Source organism: Typha angustifolia, chromosome 5 (genome assembly GCF_048772165.1).
Source record: "Typha angustifolia cultivar Huaian chromosome 5, ASM4877216v1, whole genome shotgun sequence".
Classification (NCBI taxonomy): domain Eukaryota; kingdom Viridiplantae; phylum Streptophyta; class Magnoliopsida; order Poales; family Typhaceae; genus Typha; species Typha angustifolia.
This window is the reverse complement of record NC_133243.1, coordinates 5410781-5431950: the sequence shown is the minus strand read 5'-3', so window position 1 is coordinate 5431950 and position 21170 is coordinate 5410781. Positions and strand designations below refer to the sequence as shown.

The 21170-nt window shown below is 35.9% G+C and overlaps 2 protein-coding genes and 1 long non-coding RNA gene across 4 annotated transcripts; 1 reads left to right on the top strand and 2 right to left on the bottom strand.

The window, feature by feature from the left end:
- Positions 1–365: 365 nt before the first annotated feature.
- On the bottom strand, positions 366–9240 carry LOC140760514 (autophagy-related protein 18b). Of its 2 annotated transcripts, none has more exons than XM_073097503.1 (11): positions 9112–9240; positions 8823–8896; positions 6830–6903; positions 6586–6695; positions 6022–6113; positions 5226–5338; positions 3104–3223; positions 2851–2996; positions 2616–2726; positions 2479–2538; positions 366–896 (listed from the first exon to the last, which is right to left on the bottom strand). In XM_073097503.1, the coding sequence occupies exons 1-11, from the start codon at positions 9168–9170 to the stop codon at positions 764–766; spliced, it is 1092 nt and encodes a 363-aa protein (XP_072953604.1). In that variant the 5' UTR covers positions 9171–9240; the 3' UTR covers positions 366–763. The 2 variants fall into 2 exon arrangements, with proteins under 2 accessions (XP_072953604.1, XP_072953605.1); XM_073097504.1 differs by having other exon boundaries at positions 6830–6938; positions 9112–9178.
- A 4150-nt stretch (positions 9241–13390) lies between these two features.
- LOC140760513 (S-adenosylmethionine decarboxylase proenzyme-like) lies at positions 13391–14877 on the top strand. The gene has a single exon (XM_073097502.1). It carries the CDS (start codon positions 13551–13553, stop codon positions 14658–14660), a length of 1110 nt encoding a protein of 369 aa, XP_072953603.1. The 5' UTR covers positions 13391–13550; the 3' UTR covers positions 14661–14877.
- Positions 14878–17414: 2537 nt separating this feature from the next.
- LOC140760364 (uncharacterized) lies at positions 17415–19883 on the bottom strand. Its single transcript, XR_012104363.1, has 2 exons — positions 19591–19883; positions 17415–17907 (listed from the first exon to the last, which is right to left on the bottom strand). It is a non-coding gene; the product is annotated as an uncharacterized lncRNA (long non-coding RNA).
- Between the last annotated feature and the right edge of the window lie 1287 nt (positions 19884–21170).

Here is a 21170-nt window from a genome sequence, read left to right as displayed (position 1 = left end):
CCTCGGAACTTCTCCTGTAACCACGATGCAACTAAAATATTCATCTGTAATGTCACTGTAGAAGATTTTTGGTTAAATTGGAGAAGATCTTCTTAACGTATCAATGCATTTTAGAATTGGTTGGGATATTCATATATTTATTAGTCTTATCTGGAATTTCTCCGCAGCGAAATTATTTGGAAGGATTGGAAAGTTTTTTCATCCATCTACATCTCCTTTTATGTCATCTTTCCGTTTCTACCCTTTGTAAATTTATATCAATAAAAAGTTGTAGCTATTAGATAATATTAAACTGCATTCCCTTTTATTTTTTTTCCTAGAGAACTTGTTGAGATATATATCACAATGGTCTCAGCTCCAAACCATGGAGAAACAAGACTAACCATAGGCAGCAAGAACATATATATACATGAAATTTCTCACCCAGTGAGGAATGACTCACTTTCTCCAAAGAAAAGAAAAAGAAAGAGAAAGAAAAGGAAAGCACATTTATCTACATAAAGGGCAGGTTTAACATGATGTCTTAATAAACAGTTTCTCAAGAAGGATATGATCTCTGCCCTGAAATCTTGCTGATCTGAAAAGCCAATTCCTCCATCTTATGCAGCTGATGCAAGCAATCACTTATTGCAGCATTATGTGCAGCTCGCAGAGTGTCGAGTGGATCTGTCACTACTAGCTGAAAGCCAAACTCTTAGAACGCTGCAGGGGTTGATTTCATTAACAATGGAGAAAGAATTGCTTCTCGTTGTCTCAGTAAGAACTAAGAAGCATCAGAAATTGTATCCAGCAGATTGAACTCACGCTCCAAGCTAAATGAAGACTCTAAAGACTGAGTAACATTTAATGTGTACTCTCGGAAGTATCCGTTATAGGTAATAACTAAAATGCTTGCTCTGTCAATACAGAAAAGGAGAGTATATCAACCTCGGAATGTAGCTTTAGGTACCTTTACTGAAAACTAATCATAATAAGGAAGGACTAGAGATGGATTTGAACAGAGTAAAAGTCAAATAGCTGTGAAAAATCGTCAAAATTACAAATAGTGCATTGAATTGTCTTATATTTCTAAAACATAAGAAGAGTGATAAGGAACTAATTTAGATTTATTCTCATGCAACCATTGATATGGTGAGTAGCCCTTAACAGAAATAACAGCTAGTTAAGTTCCTAACTGAAACGTAGCTCTTAAAAGAAAAAAGTCACTTGGCAGGAGATAATCACCATTAAGGACCGTAATTTCATTTGTTATATGTAATGATCATAATCAGTTTCTTTCAAGATCAATTTGGCGAGTGCTATGATTCTCAGGTGACTCTGGCTAAAATTGCTACCATGTTTAGAAAAAATGCATAATAGATCAACTCAATTATATTTGACCGATGCTACATGATTCACATTTCTAGCAGATTCATGTTTGGTAAAGCATGCACAGGAAGAAGGATTCGGAACAAGAGGAACTGGTTTGGTTATTATTCCAGATGGGTTTAATCTTTGAACTATCTGTTTTGGATTCCACTCCATCAAAATGTCTACTCAAATTAGTTCAAGGTGATTACAGGGCGTTTTGGAAATTGAACAAGGTTCAAACTGCAGAAAACAATAATTTAGAGTGTTATTTGAAAATTTCCCTAATTTACACCCATATATTTTAAAAAACCATTAAATTCTAAATTTCCTTTCCATACTTCTTATTTGTCCAATCTTACCTTAGATCCATAAAACAATGATATCTTAAGCTAAAAATCATGCACTGTATTTGTCGTCCTAGACATTTTTAGTTAATTCAGTTATATTTAGCGCACAATAAAGAACTTAATGCTAAACCCAAGTGCAACCCAGTCCGCTCCTAGAAAAATCACTTGTTTCTCTCTCTTCCTTATCCTCGCACTAGAAAAAGATCCATCACACATATCACGATAACATCAATATATTAATTAGACACTCTTGTCTTCTTTAGAATCCACCACATTAATTCCATAGAAACCCTATCATGGGCTTTTTTCCATACATATCTTTCACAAATCATTCTTATTATTTCCCACAACTTCCCCATCAGTTATCTTGTTAAAAAAAATTACTTGCAAAGTTGATATACTTGGCACAAAACCAACTTGATTTTCGGATACCTTCGTTTCACAGCTGAAAATTTGTTTGATTATCCTCACAAGTTTCATAGTATGACTCATGAGTTTGTTATCACAATAGTTTGTTGAATCTATATGTGTCCCTTGTTTTGAGACGCTCCCATCTACACTCTTCTGATCTTTTTTCTTGTTTACTCATAAAGTTTGCACATAATTAGTTGCTCTATCTCTTCAACTTGTTATAAACATTATATTAAGTGACGTGAATATGCTGAACAACTTAGTACTAGTAATAGATTATTAGATATTGGTTAATATTCATCATACAAAGCAAAAAGATGAAAAAGAAAAAAAATCAACATTTGAGAGAGAATCTACTAAGGCATCTCACCGCAATGCAGATAGTGTGGATGCACTCTGAGCATTCTCTGTACTGAAGATCGTTATGCAGCTATAGAAAAGCTAAAGTTTCAGTAATCAATCGTCAACTAAGAAAAAGCAAAACACCATTATAATATCAAAAATCACCTCTTGACACCTGCAGGCACAACTTTATGAAGAACATGATGATTAGGAGGTTCAAACGCATCATTAATTGAGTCGGGAATCATTGAACTAAGCAGTTTAGAATGTCTTCTTCTGAAATTTGCAGAGATCATGAAATTAAAATAATTCAACATATAGATTAGCAGCAGAAATGCGTGGAAATACAGAAGTTATGGGTAAGCATAAAAAGGATAAAGAAGTATGACAAATATGTAACCTTCCATTTAATAGAGTATCAAGGAAAAAGATATGCAAAGAGCCTGATGAGCTTGTAGCAACAAGAATGTCTGGAAGATCAAGAGACAGCCCAAATGACAAGGAATATATTGTTGACGAGTATGTTCCTCTTCGAAAACTATATGACTGCAATGAATAGAATAGTGAAAAGTGACAGACAAGATCTTTTAACAATGAAGGTTTAGTTAAAAGTGCAGGAGGACAACACAAATTAAATATATCAGTCCTCTCACCTTAGTTGCTTGCGAAACTAGATGCACTCTGACAATAGTTCCCTGTTCCGAAGCTGTTGCCAGGAACTTGCCATTAGAGGAGAAAACCATTGCAGCTAGTGGAGAGTGATGGGCATCTATCTGTTATAAAAATTTGAATAGAAATTAGACAATATCTTTACACCTTTTACTTTCTAGGAAAGCAAAGGCTTTTGACCAGCCCTCACAGGCTTTATGTTTCAAATTGTCATGTCACTTGACCACTAACGATTACCTGCTACCAGGAACACTTAGAGAAGCAGTAATATTACTTAAATGGTGCCAAAATACTAACATGCAAGATGGAAAACTACTATATTGTCCTTTTCTCTTTTCAATGATTACCTGACACTGGGCTTTAAGCTTCCAATAGAAGAGCTTCTATATTTCACTTTATGTTTTCTCTAATTAATATATTAAACAGGCACATAATAAGGAGTTAAGGACTACATGAAACACGGTAGCATGAGCTTTGATTTGTGCAATATTTAGACAAGCTATGAAGGCCAAAAAGTAATGAAAAGTTTGCTCATTAAAGGGTATCTAGATCTTCGAAAAAATAAAGAGTGAATATTTACAAGGGGTATGCCCAACATGACGAGGCTACAAGCAAGGATTGTCATGCTAGCTGCAAACTGGCATGCATACTAGCAAGCTTCTAATATGTTTTATAGGGTTTTCATACATATTTTTGGTTTTAGTATATATATTAAAACCTACATTAGAATCTTTTATCTCTAAATAATATTGTAAATGACCTATATTGTTAAAGATACAATAATAATTACTTAGAAATATGATTAAATACATTCATTAGTTAACCAAAGCTCGGTAACTTGCAAAAAAACAACATTATCAAATAGTTTCTATTTATGCCAAAATTTTAGCTCAAAATTGTAACAATTAAATCTAAATCAACTCATATGAAGTTAATCTAATATTTTCCAACACCAATTTTGATCCAATTTGAATGTTTTGACATATTAATTTTGATCTTTTTGAAATTTGGGTAAAATTTGGGGAAAAACAATTTCTCATTGATTCCTACATTTTGAAGAGTATTTTTTAATCTAGTACCGAGATGATAGATCTATATAAAAAAATGACTTTTATAAATGACAGAATTATAAGAGTAAGTTAGACCCATCATTTTGAGTCTCTCAGACTTAACATAGTGGGTTCTAAGCGGCACATAATGGGTGTCGCCTGATACTGTACCATTAATATGATGATATGGGCTCGATATGGACCGACATGAAGGCATGCTAGTTGGCATGGGTTGGCACGCCTGGCACCAGTTGTGCCGATGCCCAAGTGTCGGTAGCCCATTGGCACGGCAATCTTTGGCTACAAGCTTAATGAACAACCTTGAATAATTGTATCCTTCTAAATCCTACTCCAACATGAATAAGATTTAGGATCTAAGAGATCTGGAATGCACTGCATTAAAAAATCTGAGTAAAATTTTTGGATATGCATCTTCTAGGGTGACAAGCTAAGATGGAAAAGGGGCTCTAAGTGATCACGAATGAGGACATGTCAAAGTGAAAGCCCCAGGGATTATTGAACATAAATCAGTGCATGAACCCATGCAAACAGGGTTAAAAGGCAATAAGAATATACTAAAGATCATTTGCCAGCACAGAAAAAGCCATCAACAGATTAAAAATTGATATAAAATTTGCAGCCAATGGAAAACCTAGAGAATTAAAATGTGTTGGAGCCTTGGAGGAAACAAAAGAAAAACCTAGTGCAGAAGTATTTCTGCATCTGCTAGGCTTCTACACTAAATAACCAATCAATGACTGGAATAGGTCTAACAACAACCAACAATGCGTTAGAACAGAATGTTGCAAGTCAATTCAAGAAGGGTTATACATGAGTAATAAGTATAGAAGGATGTTAAAGAATGTGGCAGATCTTATAAGTAAGAAATATTAACCTGCTAACATTGCTGGTCGGAATGTACAGTAGAATAAGTGCAACATAAATTAAAACAGAAGCATATTTAACAACTTGATGGAGTGATTGAAGCTATCATGTGTTGTGTACTAACACTGGTCCTAAGCGCAAGATAAATTATAACAGAAGTATATTTAACAACCTGGCAGAGTGATTGAAGCTCTAGTGTGTTATATATTAACACTGATCCTCTAGTCATACTTGCTGGAAGAGCCAAATAGCAGCCTTCTGAACCAGGGGCAAATGCACAGAGTCCTGAAACAGAGATAGTGATAACCAGTACTAGTAATATAACAAGATTTATTCCCAATCAATGTTTGCAATGGGTTATCCTTTTTTCACCAACTATCAACAAGCATAACCATCAATTGAATGATCAATGATAATAAACTGGTCAAATATAAGAAAAAAATATCTTGTAATCATCAGGGAAAACAATGAACAAGGAGATAGTACAAGAATACAGTGAGCAGGGAATTGTATGATAACTTGAGAATCCTACTGTGTACAATGGTGAGAGATAAATTGCACTGCTACAGGTATGTGCACAATGGTGAGAGATAAATTGCACTGCTTACATAAGTACTATATCAGGTAACATTAGTTAGCCTTTTAGTTGTTTCATCCCAATTTAGACTTCATGCAATCTTCTGACTAGATCTCTCTAATTATAGATAATCTAAGCCTTTTGTTGGTAGGTTCATAAAAATATACAATACTGTGAAAATGTAAATCTGCTAAAGCAGAAAGGGCCATAAATACTGTGATTCGAGATATTGATATAAAGAAGAAGAAGAAGAAGAAGATATAGTTTCAAAACATAAATTAACAAAATGAACGGTAAATTTTCTTGCACAAAAATGGATAAGCATGGCATAATGGCATAAAATACCAAGTTGTGTATGGATACAGCAATGAAGAATAAGTTGTTAAATTACCTTTAGTGTTTGGCGCAGTATCTATTTCTTCCAACATACTCATACTATTCAAGTCATATATATATGTCTTATCCTGCAGTACAACAACGAGCCTGCACAAAATCTGATTAGCTTCCCACTGGAATATGATATGCCAAATGTAGATATGTTGGCAAAAAAAGAAAAGAATATTAATAACAAAAAACTAGGGGAGGCAAGAGAAGGATAGCATGAGCACAAGCAATAGAAGGTTACTAGGATGAAAAACAATCCACTTCATAATATCTACATAAGACTCTTTTATTTTGATCTCAGGTTATTGCCTTTGAGACCAATTGAAAGCTGAAAGGAACATAACACTATATGAAATGACTTAATGAACAAGATAGTAGAACTAGGGATCAAGGAAAATAAATTTAAATTCCTGAGAGCTTATGTTCTTTTGACTACTCGATGAGAATGAGTCTTATAGTTATGAAAACAGGAACTATCTGCTTGTTATGATCTTCTATTATCTGTGGTTAGTTTTGATTTTGTATTTGAGTAAACTAGTGTATAAAAATGTTAAACAAAACAGAAAATTACCTTTTTCTGTTGAATCGAACAGCCATGATAGATGTCAAAAAGTTCAGTTCTCTTAGTGCAGCACCAGAGACAATATTAAACAGACAAAGTCGGCGAGGAGACAGTGAGGGCTGTGGGAGTTGAATTTAAACATAGTTACACACTTGATCCAACAATACTGGATTTAACTGTTTCATATGCAATATAAAACTGGCATCCAAAATAAAAAACAATAAAGAGGATAATGGAAGAATGCTTAAGGCACCTGTTCACCTGCTCCAACTATTGCAAGAAGACTCGAGCTAAATAGCATCTCCACAATACTAAAAGCTCCAATAGCTGCCAATAAGCAGTCAAGGATGGATGACAGGATCCTAAAGAGATTGAGAGAAGGAAAATGCATGATGGCAAGAAGGAACTCTAAAGTATAATAACACCAAAGTAGGCATAATGAGCAGAATAGTTCATTTAAGATAAAACTATTACTGTTTATATATTTCTATTTTGAAGCTTTTGTTGTATATATTGCTTTATTAGCTCTTGTCATCATATAAGTGATCCATGAGCCTACCATTAAATTCTGTCATGCTGCAGCATTTAGGCTTGACAATTTTATGTGTTACTTTCCTGCCAAACCAGAAATTCCATTCACTTTGAGAATATCTAAAGTATCAAGGAAAGCTTAGTAACTGTTTGAGGAGCTTTAAAAAGCCTCCAAGCTATAAAATATTAATGCATCGTATTCAAATGGTGGAATAAAGTGAACTATTGTTAAGACCTCTTTATAGCATAAAGCCCTACGATTTTTGCCATGTTAGGAATAGCATTATATTGTTGACTGGGTATGACAGTCGCATTGCTAGATTATAGAGTTCATAGGTGAAATACTTAAAAGATTAGTGTTCAAAGTAGGTAAATTACAGAGAATCTAAATTTCAATTTTAAATATATGATTGATATTCTTAGTCATTATAAATTGCTTATTTTCCTTCCACTACTTAATGATGTCTGCACACTGACACTCAGTTTTCTCTCCCATAAGGGTCTATCCAGCTCTTCCTTAAAATCAGTTTATATCTCCCAATGAAGCACTAAGAATTTGCTTTCACTACAGCTTCGTCTAGCAAGATTTCCCTCTAACAATATTTAGTTCCCTGATATAGTTCTTACCTTCTTGGAAAAGTAAGCTTCAGTCTAGTTGTACGTCAGGACAAACTATATTCGTAGGAAGGAAGTTGTGTCGAAAACTCTTTATCCAATTATCTTCTATATTGACATCTGGTGGAGAAGTTGTGATAGAAATTCTTTATTCTATATCTTTTCATTTTCTAACCAATTAACTCAAAAGTTAAATCACCAGATATGGAACCACCAATTATATATTCTCCTAACACACCTTCTCATATGCACTCCTAAATCCTGCACGTCGACAGATGATAGCTAATAGTTGGGGCTATCATACTGTAGCCCAATTGCCAGGTAGCAACATCAACAGAAGCCTTTAACCAAATTATTATTTTATATTATGTTGTCATATTAAACTATGTAATTACTGTAATTTATAATTTTTCATAACACAAGCAGCTACAACAGTTAAGGCACTTAATTAGATAATTATTTCATATACTCACACATATTAAATTTAATTAATTATTTTGATCCATTAAAAGTTTTATAAGCAATTGTTTTAGAAAAATTAAATCTTACTGAGGTCCCCAGAGTAACTATGCTTTTTATGAAGTTTGGATTAATAAGAATTACTTTTATATCTCATGATTATGAATAGATGTAAATTTTAGTTGATTTTAATAAAAGTACATATGAATATTAAAAATACCTCAGGATAATGTTTTTTATAATAATTTGGAAGCTGGTTGACAAGATTTGGACTTATAGCCTTGAGTTGGAGCTAACATTGTTGCTAGAGCTAGTTTTTCTAGAAGCCATAAGTTCAGTCGTAGCCAAGCCCCAATCAACGATTATTTTCTATTCAAATCCACTAATTTGCATCTTCCATATCTCAATCTCACAAAATCAAAAGGCCAATGTCAAATAATTAAGGTCATAAAACCATGAGTATTTTTCAAATAACTAAGGTTCACCTACTGCTTCAACATGCATGTTTTCGCAACCCGAACCTCACTTGGATACGGTTGTCCGATTTAATCATAATTATCATCCACAAATCAATGTATATGCAAAAAATAACAACTACTCTTAAAAATGCCACATAAAGAAGTTAGCTATCAGAAACTCACTTCTCTCGTAGCGGAGCCTTCCATTGTGCGCTTCAAATATCCTAAACCCATCTCTCGTTCCAATGGCAAAGAAGCTGCAGCGCAACAAGCAAACAAACAAACAAACAAACTTCAATTTTGATCAAACATATACAGATTGCACGATTTAATTCAAACATAAAGAGAACCAAGGTTCAAAATATCTCCAATTGATCGGGAAAAAGAGAAAAGAAAAAAAAAAAAAAAAGACAGAGCTACAAGAGAAGGAAGAAACCCTAATAGATGAAGCGATCGGTGATTAGTGTTTCACCTGTTGTCTTGGTTGAACGAGGCGCAGAGGACTTGGGGAGAGGAGGAGCTGCTCGCCATTGGAGATTTGGGGGAAGTTCTTGAGACGAATCTTCTCTTTTATATAGTGTGGGAGAGAAGTCGGAACACCATCTTGCGACTTTACGTGGAGACGATCTTAGGATTACGTTTTACTTACATTGTACGAGAATTAGGGCTGCTCATGGGCCAGACTGGGCACGGTTTGGGCTTTCTTTTGGGCCGAGATCGGCCCTAGGTCTTGCCCATGCGGAAACCAAAAGCCCTTCGAGTTGGGGTGAAAACTGATGGGATACAATTAGTCCAGATTTAAATACGGATATTAGACGGATAGCAAAAATTTTAAATCATATCCTAACTAAACTGATAGAGATAATTTTCCGACAAATGATCATATCTTAAACAGATGTTGATTGAATTTTAAACAAATTATGATCTTTTAAACATAATTAAAACAAAATATTAAGAGTTTCAAAAGAAAAAAATTTGTATGTCAAATACATATAAAATTAGAAAAATTAACCTCTGCAAATAATTTATAACACATCATTAGTAATAATATCAATATTCACTATTTAAATAAGCAAACTAAAAACGGTAAGTCATTCAAAAAAATATGCGGGTATACAGATATCCAAAATCTGTTTCTAAATTCATAAATTATATCCAACTCATATCCAAATTCGTATCCGTTTTTTAATTCTATGTGTATCTGAATTGAATAGGAATTTTTTATCCGAATTGGATCGGATAGTGGGCCGAGTTAAAGTTAATCTAACTCGTCTTCACCCCTACCTTCGAGTCGAGTGGGTTCGAGACGAGTTGAGAATTCTTAATCTGGACCTACTCGTGTCCAATTTGGGTTTAGCCCTATAGGTTGGGCTAACCTGCAACCGTTTCTCGCCGATTAGGGAGGTGGAGAAAGATGGTAGGGTCAGTGTTGGTTTCCCTGCCAAATAGGAGTCACCAATTCGTATTTAGATATACTAATAAAATATAAGCTTTTTTAGCTATCTCAATATGCTCATACTGAAGTCACAGACTTTTTTAGTCGAGTATGCTCAAGATGAGTTGAAAATTTCCAACATAAGTTTCTACTCATGTCTAAGTAGGGTTTGGGTCGCCTTTTAACGCCGTAAGTTTTCCCTCTCTCTAAAAAGACACATTATTATTCTTAAATAATTTAAATCAAATACTATGTACCAAAACAAACCATGAGATTAACTCTTGATAATTACAAGACTCACTATGGAATCATATCCAGCACTATCAAACAGCCCCAACAAAAGTAAGTTATTCAAAGGCTTCAATTGATTCCTTCTTATCTCATAAACATTAAAAAAATCTCTAATCTTTTTCGTATCTTGGGAGTTGGAATGGAATCAATTATGACAGCAAGATACTAAGACAAAAAAAAAATAAATAAATAATAAAATACCATAAAGTGTCAAAATAATTAAACTAATATTTAAAGTGAATTATATTTCCATTCATGCTCCGGAAAAGAGAGGCTCATGTTCGAAATGTTGCAAAAAATTATTTTATTAAATAAATAAATAAATCTATATTACGTGGCAATCCAAATAGTACGTAGTTATCCACAAGAATCAACTCGTACGCGATATTTGGACGGTTGTGATCTACTTTCTCACACGAAGACAAATTGTAGTTAAGTTCGAGTTAAGTCTACGTTGTTTCCTACTAGAAGTTGGTGAATCTATCATCATATTCAAAACATCCATTATTACGTACCAGTACCTCATTGAATTATTATTCGTCTTTAGTCCTTTGACCAGATTACAATATATTTCTACCATTCTAGATCTGCACACTAATATAATAAATATTACACCTATATACATAAAGAATTTTATTGTTGATATTCTTAACAAATTATCTTAACTCCATAAGTATATTATTTAGTGTGGCCATAGAAAACTTTATATTAGAAAAGGAATATATCAACTGTAATTATTAGACTCAAAAGCTCTTCAACACCCATAACTTTTGATCAACTAGGCTAAATTTTGTTTGTAGCACGTATTAATTGATCATGTAATAAATAAACACTATTTTGCTATTTTGAGGCATAAGATCCATTTGGAGTTGGATGGATGCATTTAAATTTTGGTCAAACAAAGCATTTATTTATTTATTAAAATTTATTATAGCTCCGAGTAAAATACTTAACTGTTAAATATTTTACTTAAAAACATCAATAAAATTAGCAATTTATCAAGTAAATATTAATCTTATTATATCCCTTAGTCTAAGAAGCTCTTTACTTAACGGTTAACAGTTCAGCTTAAAACTATAGTAAAATAGGCCCCTTTTAATATTTAAATTTGAAGGTGATATATTTTGATAAATAAATTTTAAAATAGATCTTAGTTCAGTAAAAAGACTCCTTCTAAGGGATACCAAATCCAAAAGAGGTGTCATTTTTATTTAAGTAATTTTCTAAAGTAGATATGCCATGAAAAATGTTGTTGAAATAGGCATATATTCTTGTGTTTATTTCTTTTTTCCATAGTAGTTGGTGGGCCACAAATTCATTTTAAAGTAATGGTGGCAATCATATAGGTTAGATACTAAATAATATAATATTAGATTATACACATCAATAAAATCAAATGAATAATATATTTTTTGCATTTATACTTTTTAAAATTCTTAATTTTTTTACATAGAGATTCCTTGAAGGTAAGTAATTATTAAAATTTAAGTAATTTAAATATAAAAAGATAAAAATATTAATATTTAATTCTCGTATGGATATTTTTGCCTTTCACTATTAAAATTTTAAGACTTAACTTTATATTTATTTAAAAATAACTGAGAGTGCATCAATAAAAAACAGTGTATGTTTTGAGTTGAGAGGCATATATGTACAAATGTCTTTAGAGAGGTAACAAGCAAATAAGGGAATTAAGAGTATAGTTGCAAAAAAAATCCTAAATTTAGGACTAATCTTAATTTATATATAACTAATCTATTAATCTTGTGACAAAAACAAGGCAGAGAAGAAATATTTAAAAAAAAGAAAAAAAAAAGAAGATACTAACTCCAAACCAAAATTAAAGTACAAAATTCATGCACTCATATAAATATTAAGTCTAGTTTACTTCATAAATATGATTAATTTTAGAATAGATATTTTTTTTATTATTTTAATAATATAATTATTATTTTAAGAATAACTATTCTTATGTTCACTTGTATTTTAAAATAAAAATGTAATAATTATTTTTAATTTGATATATTGTAGGTTAATGTAACTTTTATAAAATTATTATAATGTTAAGTTATTATTCTGAAATAAAGAGTGGTATTTAAAATGAGAGAAAAAGAGTTATTTATGTGGGGGATAAAAACAAAGTAAATATACATTATTTGTTATTTCTCAATGTTATCGTCTATTCATCCCTGGGATTTAGGAATCATTTTCTTGTCGCATTTCCCGGCTGTTAAGGGAGAAAGAAAGACTCGTGGCTCAAGGGGCGTCTGCCACCTATAAAAATGGAGCACAGGCGGCCTCTTCTTTCCCGCAACGAACGACTACGAGACCTTCGCGGCTATTTATTATTCACCGAAGGAATCCTCCCACCTTGTCTTTCTTTCTCGTATCAAAGTAGGGATTGTAAGTTCTCTTCTCCCATTTCTCTTAGGATTTTTCTTGATTTCCAAGGTTTATCTGTGAACACTCCAATGATTTGGGTTTCTCCTTTTCTCTGTTTTGGCCCACTTTTGTGGGTTTTTTTTCCCAGTGTTTTTTTTAAATTAGGATATCTATTCCTTTACATTTTTTTGATCTTTCTTTGGTTTCTGATGCTAGATCTTGAGATATCTAAATTCCTCTTCTTTAAATAGGTTATAAATCAAGTTCTTTTCCCCTTGCTCTGCTTGGAAATTCTTTTTATACTAATTAACAGATAGTCTCCATGCAAAAAGGTTGTCATCTTGCTCCTGAACGTTTGCATTCTCTGTTGTTGCAGCAAGTGTTGATGTTTTAATGGAGAGCAAAGGCGGCAAGAAGAAGTCTAGTAGTAGTGGTGGTGGTGGTGGTAGTTCATTGCAGTACGAAGCTCCCCTCGGTTACAGCATTGAAGACGTTCGACCGGCCGGCGGAATCAAGAAATTCCAGTCTGCCGCCTACTCCAACGTAAGTTATCGTAGAAACTTCGGCTTCAAAGGCTTCAAATGTGCCTCCTAATCCTTGTATCATTTTGATATGTCGCAGTGCGCGAGGAAGCCATCCTGATCTCTCTTCGGAGCGATACTCTTTTCTCGTAGAGTAGGATTGCTTTTGTTCACTCGTTTCCGTTTGCTGCTTGCTCTGAAACAATCTCTCTGGCTAGCTTGTTTCCAAACCTCTCGTCTTCCTCGTTACTTTTCCTCCATTCCCTTCTCGTGCCGACAAAGATGGCAGCCTCTGCAATCGGTTTCGAAGGCTACGAGAAGCGCCTAGAGATCACCTTCTCCGAGGCACCCGAAGGCCGCCGAGGCTTGCGTGAGTTATCACTGGCTCAGATCGACTCTGTTCTCGATCTCGCTCAGTGCTCTATTGTCTCCCAGCTCTCGAACACGAGCTTCGACTCTTACGTCCTCTCTGAATCAAGCCTCTTCGTATACCCTCATAAGATCATCCTGAAGACTTGTGGGACTACGAAGCTTCTGCACTCCGTTCCAAGAATCCTCGAGCTTGCTGAGGAGCATCTTTCACTCGCCGTTCTATCTGCAAAGTATTCCCGTGGGACCTTCATATTTCCTGCTGCTCAGCCCTCTCCCCACTGCAGCTTCTCGGAGGAGGTCGCCGTCCTTAATCGCTACTTCGGGCATCTCGATTCAGGCGGTAATGCTTACGTGATTGGTGATCCAGTGAATCCAAAGCAGCAATGGCATACTTATTACGCTACCCAGAAGCCAGAGCAGCCTATGGTCACTCTTGAGATGTGCATGACCGGATTAGACGCCAAGAAGGCATCCATCTTCTTTAAGAACTCGTCGAATGGCTGTCCGTCCTCTGCCAAGGAGATGACGACACTGTCGGGTATATCCAACATCATCCCGGAGATGGAGATATGCGACTTCGAGTTCGACCCATGCGGGTATTCGATGAACGGCGTCCATGGAGCAGCCCTCTCCACGATCCACGTGACCCCAGAGGAAGGTTTCAGCTATGCTAGCTATGAAGCGATGGGGCTCAATCCTGGTTCACTGACTCTCGAGGATCTTATAGAAAGAGTCCTCAGATGCTTCGGCCCTTCGGAATTCTCCGCAGCGATTACCGTCTTTGGTGGAAGTGTACATGCAGGGAGGAAGGTCGATATTGATGGATACACTTGTAACGAGTCGGCGGCCGAGGAGCTTCCCGGAGGTGGTATGTTGATGTACCGGAGCTTCGCCGCTGTCGATGCAGCGAATGCGGCGTCTCCGAGGTCTATCTTTCATTACCGTGAAGCAGAAGAGGAGGAGAAAGGAATGAAAGAGGTGGAGTTTGATTTGTTATGGGAAGGAGAAGAGGAGGAGTAACTGCGAGGAGGTTACGTTGTATTGGAAGTGATCAGGTTACAGCAGTATCATAGAATGACATAAGTTCGTGTCCTCTTGAGTGGTTTGGCTTTCAGTTTATGTTCATAGAGCCAGAATAAGAGATCAAGGGGTTTGTGAATTGTCTGCTAACGATGTACAAATTATCTTTGTAGCTAAGTTGTTTTTCTCTATGGTTGAAACAAAATCTAGTGTTGTTTATAAAGGAAGATAACTATTATTACTATGTCTGAGATAGGGAAACAATAACTACAAAGTGCTGATGCAATTTATGAGCAAACTATTCCATCATCATTCTGGGGGTAAAGAATCTATCCATCATTGTATATAAATTTCAGGGTATAGCTCTCAAATTGATATTTAGGTATATGTAATTTGCAATATATTTCTTAAGGTAACTTTAGAATAATTATTTTAATTTTTAATACTAAAAAAAGAGAGTTAATAGTAGTATAAGTAATTTTATTATTTAGTTGAATACTAGGATAAGGATAATAATTATGTTTGATAAGACACAAAGTTAATATTAAAATATTTTAGGTAATAGTGAATTTGTATTAAGAATTGGTGATGTTTTATACTAAATAATAAAAATACTTTTAATTGAATGTAAAGTAATAGTAAAATATATTTTTCTAAATTAATAATATTTTTTATTGCAAATAAGCTCAATATATCCGGATTAGGACAAATTACTTTACAAGCTAAGTCAAAATAATTTAATAGATAATAACAAAAATACCCTTGTATTTTCTTTTTATATTTAAATTATTCAAAATTTAATGATTCAGTATTTCAAGGAGTTCACATAAAAAAAGAAAAAGAAAGGGGTATATATATGTAAAGTTGTGTATTTTAAGATATATATATGTAAATATAAACGAATAACCCCTAGTTTGGTAGGATTACCGGTTGCCGCAAAAATTAAAATCTTCGTTTGGAAAACCATGCTGACTTAGCTTCAAATTAGGGCCTAGTTGAATTCGCTTGCTTTAGCCAAAGATGGAAGGAATATACAGGGGTTCAATTCTTCCATCAGAATAATTGATGTGCAGGGGTATCAAAATAAACGAGTAGCTTGGGCTCAACTCGGCTCGGTTCAAACTGAGTCGAGTCTAAGCTTAAAATTGAGACTCAACTTGAATTTCGAGTCGAGCCTGAATCAAAGCCGACTTGCTCAGGCTCGACTTGATATGCTTGTTTACTCTCCTTCCCAGCTAATAGCCATCACATCACCCTTCACCCGTCACCCCCACCACACCTTCTCATCATGTCACCTATCACCCTCACTACACCACATCCCACTCTAACTATCACCCCTCTCCTCACCCACCCCGCCCTCACCCATTCAACATCCCCCTCTTCGTCAGCCTCCTCCTCCTCCATCTACCATCTCCTCCGGCCTCTTTCGACGACCTCCATCGACATTGGGCTCGACGTCAGCCTCCTCTTCTTCATCCTCTCTGTCAGCCTCCTCCTCCTTTATTGACCATCTCCTCCAGCCTCCTACTCCATCGGCAAGGCGCCGCATCCTCTCCATCGGCCTGCTCCTCCTCCTTCGACAAGCTGCCGTCCACATCGTCACCACCTCCTCATCCTCTAATCAAGCTGGAGCTCTACTCAGACTTGGTTAGGCTCGACTTAAGTTGATCTGAGCCAAACCTAAACAACATAATATAGAGCTCAAAATTAATCTCGAGCCGAACCTAAGCTAGAGCCGACAAGCTCATGCTCGGCTCGTCTACACATTTATTGATGCGTCCTGAATTGGATTTTGTCTCATTTCAAAAGGAGGCTCGTTCCTTTCCAAAATTTTACACGGGCAATCCATGTACAAAAAAATCTATTTCGAGGATGATTATAAAAAGACTTAAGATTTTATGTACCACATAACTTTACAAGAGTTGAAATTCGCGGGAGCCCTAGGCTAACGAGAGAGAGAGAGAGAGATTTATGGAGAATTAAACACATTTTGTCCGATCTGTCACATATTTTACATGGTTTGAATGTAATTTATATTTCTCATATTTCTAGAACAGCAGCTAACTTTGCTGGCATTGAAGGGTGGTCTGCTTGCTTTGCTACTGCTTACTCTGTTTAACTGTACTACCACTGCTAAGGGATACTTTCGGTATTACCCTAATAATTGCGGTGTTTCTTGTGGCCTTTTAAGGTAACTAAGCTTTACCTTTTCTACCAAAGAAAAACAAAACAAAACCCAACCCCAGCCAAAGGACATTTTTCGAATCCACTGCATCATCCACAGTAAGCAAACCAAATACCAAATAGGAAAGCCATCAGAGTCTTCTCCTCATTAGCACTAAGAAGGGGACTAAATTCCCGACCTTAATTCCTCCTCTGCTCACTCCTCTGCTTTCTTGCCATGCAGCATCTCCCCTATAGAAGAAGACATCAAAGTGGAATATGGTCTAGTTGCTAGACTACAAGGGGAAGCATAAAAACTTTTTAACGATGTTGGTTTATGCCATCCATAGGGTTATATCACCCACCTCCTTTTTCAACCCTCTGCATCGTCATGGTCTTGTTCTTATGCACTTGGATGGCAATGTGCTCTCCAAATTCCAAATGGTAGCCAAACAAGCCCATCCAAACCACAACAGACAAATGGGCATGCAAGAAGGAGACCAACAGGAGATTTCAAAGCCAAAAAAACCCCAAAAAGGCCCACTTAATCCCAAAAAGCAGCGTGAGAGGAAGAAAAGGTAAAGCCAAGCATAGCAAAGCAACCAAGTTTCTATTATCCATCCATCCATCCCTTCTTATGACCACCACCACCACCATCATAGCATCAACATGTAGACATCTCATTCACATGATCAAGCAATAAAACCAACAGGATGAGACAAAGAAGTAGATCCCTTTTTTTTTTTTGTCAAAAGATACCAAGTTACAAAAATGAAAATGTGAACGAAAAAGAAACCAAGAAAAAAAAAGTGATTGAGCCTATTGTGCCAATATCACACCCCACAAGTGAACACACACCTCAAGACAAGAAAATACTCTTCATCTCTTCCTCCTCCTCCTCCTCTTCTTCTTCTTCTTCTTCTTCTTCTTGCAAGGCCATGTAATGGCTAATGCTTGTGTTCTCTTGCCTTCTCCCTTCTTCTTTTGTTAGCTTGGTTTCGGACCCACAAGGCTAAATGATCTGCTTTTGGGTAGGACGCCTCTTCTTTGCTCTGTTGGCTCCATAACTCTTCTCTGTACCCTCCTGAGAAAAAAAAGCTATGAGAAAGTAGTAGTAAAAAATCTTCTTTTTCACCCTCTCTTCCCTTTTAAATCTCCCACTCTCTCAAAGCTCTCTCCTTTTTCTCTTTCTCTCAAAGTCTTTTTCTTCTTTTACAACTCTCTCCTCCTACCAAAATTAATTGTACCTAGTACGGTGCTTTCACAGTGTAAACTTCTCCCAAAACCCTCTCACAGCCAACCAACCAACCTCTCTCTCTCTCTCTCTCTCTCTCTCTCTCTCTCTCTCTCTCTCTCAAGACCTATAAAGAAGGTCTGTTCTTCTCCACGCGATATGACCGTACTGCCCTCTCGTTCACTGGGGGACGCCAAAGCGCGACACAGTGGGAGCAGCAGCTCACGGACGGTAGGGGCATTATCGGAAGTCCTGCCTCGGAAACCGTGCTCTCCCGGATTTTACGTATCCGTAGTGAGAGGTTGTCTGGCTGCTCGAGCCGAACAGAGATGTACAAAAAATAATAATAAAGTAACGCTTAAAAGAAAGGATTACCAAATTAAATCGAGCAAGTTAACCACCGGGACCCAGCGCAGCGCACCCAAGAAAACACCCCTTGTGTTTCTCGCCGTGGGCGCCCCCCCCCCGCCTTGTTATTCTGACGTGGAAGAGTGGGTGCGCGAGTAGCTTTAACCCCTTTACACGACGACGTTTTTATATTTTAATCCAACTATTTTTTGTAAATTATAAAAACGTCCTCAGTTTTCGCGCAACGCTGCCTGCTCCCATGTGATGTGCCTTTGCCTGGCGACCAGAAACTACCAAAGAAAACCTTACCATCCCCCTCCTCAGGACCACCCGAAATTCCACTATTACCCCTACCATGGCGGATTTTTAACATTTACTTTTTTAAAAATTTATAATAATAAACTCTACTTCAGTACTTCCCCAGCTTTATATGCTAAATTAAAAAACTAAATACAATTAAATCATAATCAAGCCCAGCTCCGTTTAAGTGCCTTCAAAGTGTTCCGTTAAATGTGCCGCTCGAATATTGTAAATCAAGTATAATTATATTTGAATATATATATATATATATATAGAGAGAGAGAGAGAGAGAGATAAAATTCAGGGGCATTTTGGTAAATTGAGATAAAATAGGGCCAAGAGCAACGACCCATATTTAGAAACCCAGAGACGACCAAGTTTCCAAAGCTCGGAGGCGGACAAGAGTAGTAGTGTAGAGTTGGGTTTGAGAGCTTTTGGACTCGGCCTTAGTGGGAAGAGAAAAGAAGGAAGCTTTGAATCGAGCTTCGAGGCCGACAAAGGATCGGACAACGGAATGTCTGACGAGAACAGCAGCCAACGAGCGAGGGCGTCGTCGAGATTGTTGGTTTGTTTGGCGGAACAACGAACGGATTTTAGCCGATGCTAATGCGGACAAGGCACAAGTGCATACATGAAACTATGAAAGGGATGTGTAGGGGAGTTTTTGCATGCCAAATGCCAGTCAACCAACCCAAACCCGAGCTAACTAAGAGGAGGATGGATCGATCTTATAGCTGGATATCTAGCTAGTTGTCTCATGGGCATGCATGCACCGAAGCTTAGTCGCTTTCCCGGTAATCTAAGATCTCGAGGATCTGGTAGAAAGATAGATATGGGGAGAGACAGGGGAAGAGATCAAATATTTAGTAGTGATGGGTCGCTTACCTTTTGTCTCTTTGTTGGCCTTCTTTTATCAGTATCTCTATCTCTTTGCTTAATTTTTGCTTTGTTGTTGGTTGCAGTGGAGCTGGCTACTTGGCTTTCTCTGTGGCAAATGGGGGTTTGGAGTTTACTCGGAATGAAGCAGAGGGGAAGAGAGAGATAGAGAGAGAGAGAGAGAGAGAGTGTGTGTGTGTGGTTTCTTGTGAATGGGAGAAGAGAGGAGAGGGCACGATAAATGAGGTAGAGGTCGGGTGGTGTGACGGCTCTGGGAAGGGTATGACGGTAATTTTAGAGCGCAAAAGGGTTGAAGCGAGTTTGGGATGTAGTCCTTGAGGTTAGTGTCATTTAGGACGTTTAATGAATTAAATCTTATAAAGAAAATGGTTTTATAAATTAAAGGATTAATTGCAGTTAAACTCCCTTAATTATAGCTTATTTTTACATTGATACATCGAGGATCTAATTTCTCTATTTCTTTTTTTCTAGGAAAATTTGCATATTTTAACCCTCTTTAAGCTCTATATTTTCACTATTTATAAATCAAGTCTTATATTTATTTAATATGTTTAAAGAATTTAGGTGTATAAATAGATAAACTGATACGATTTAGGTTAAATCGGATCACATCGTAAGGACATTGAGCTCAATGGATCGAGTCTAGTTATTTTATTTATTTTGCTTATATAGTTTAGTTAGAGTCTACGTAGGTTAGAGTTTATTTAATTAACTAAGTTCAATTCAGTTAAGTTCTGCGCAGTTTTAGAAAAATATTCTGACAGATATTCTACAGGATCTACAACTTTGGTATTAATGGATTCTCTAGATTTAGAATCTATCTGCAACGAAAAGAATGATTAATTCGAAAAAGATAAGGATTGTGGAGTGCAGCTCTAATTGATTATCATGTAATAAATATTGAGTTAATTAAGTTATTTATCTTGCATTACTTATCGTCTTTATCTTTTACCGTAGCCGTAGATAGTCGTTATTTTTTTAGGAATAAATGATAGTTGTAGAGCATCTAAAGCTTTCAAACCATAGCCACTACTTTCCACCAGTAGCCACCCTATCTTACGGTCGTTCACCACCATCCTTGGTTGTCTGCCACCCCTTGATGACCAGCGGAACGTCAGATATTTACCGTCCTACCCTATTATGATCAATTTCTACTGTTTTATTTTTAACTTTTTATTCCGATCTTTGATTGAAGTAAAACTAGAGCCATTAGAACCTAACTCATGAGGCTACTATCACATAAATTTTTATAATTTTCTTACGTCCGGATCAATTCAAGATCTATTTCGTAACGTAAAAACCTTTATCACCTTCTCACGTAATAAGTACATTTTCTTACCTTTATCATCTGGTCCTCTTCTCCTTTCAGAAGTTGGACAAAAAGCTTTTCAGCCGAATGTGAACTAATACAGTTTGGATCAGATTGAAATATCCATCAAATATATATTTTTTTAATAACCAAAATATTCTTAATATAAGTTTGGTAAGTATAATTTAGCTAATGATATTTTTTTAGCATAGTTAAATTAAGTTAATTAACATATTTAACAATAAGATATTTTCTGTAT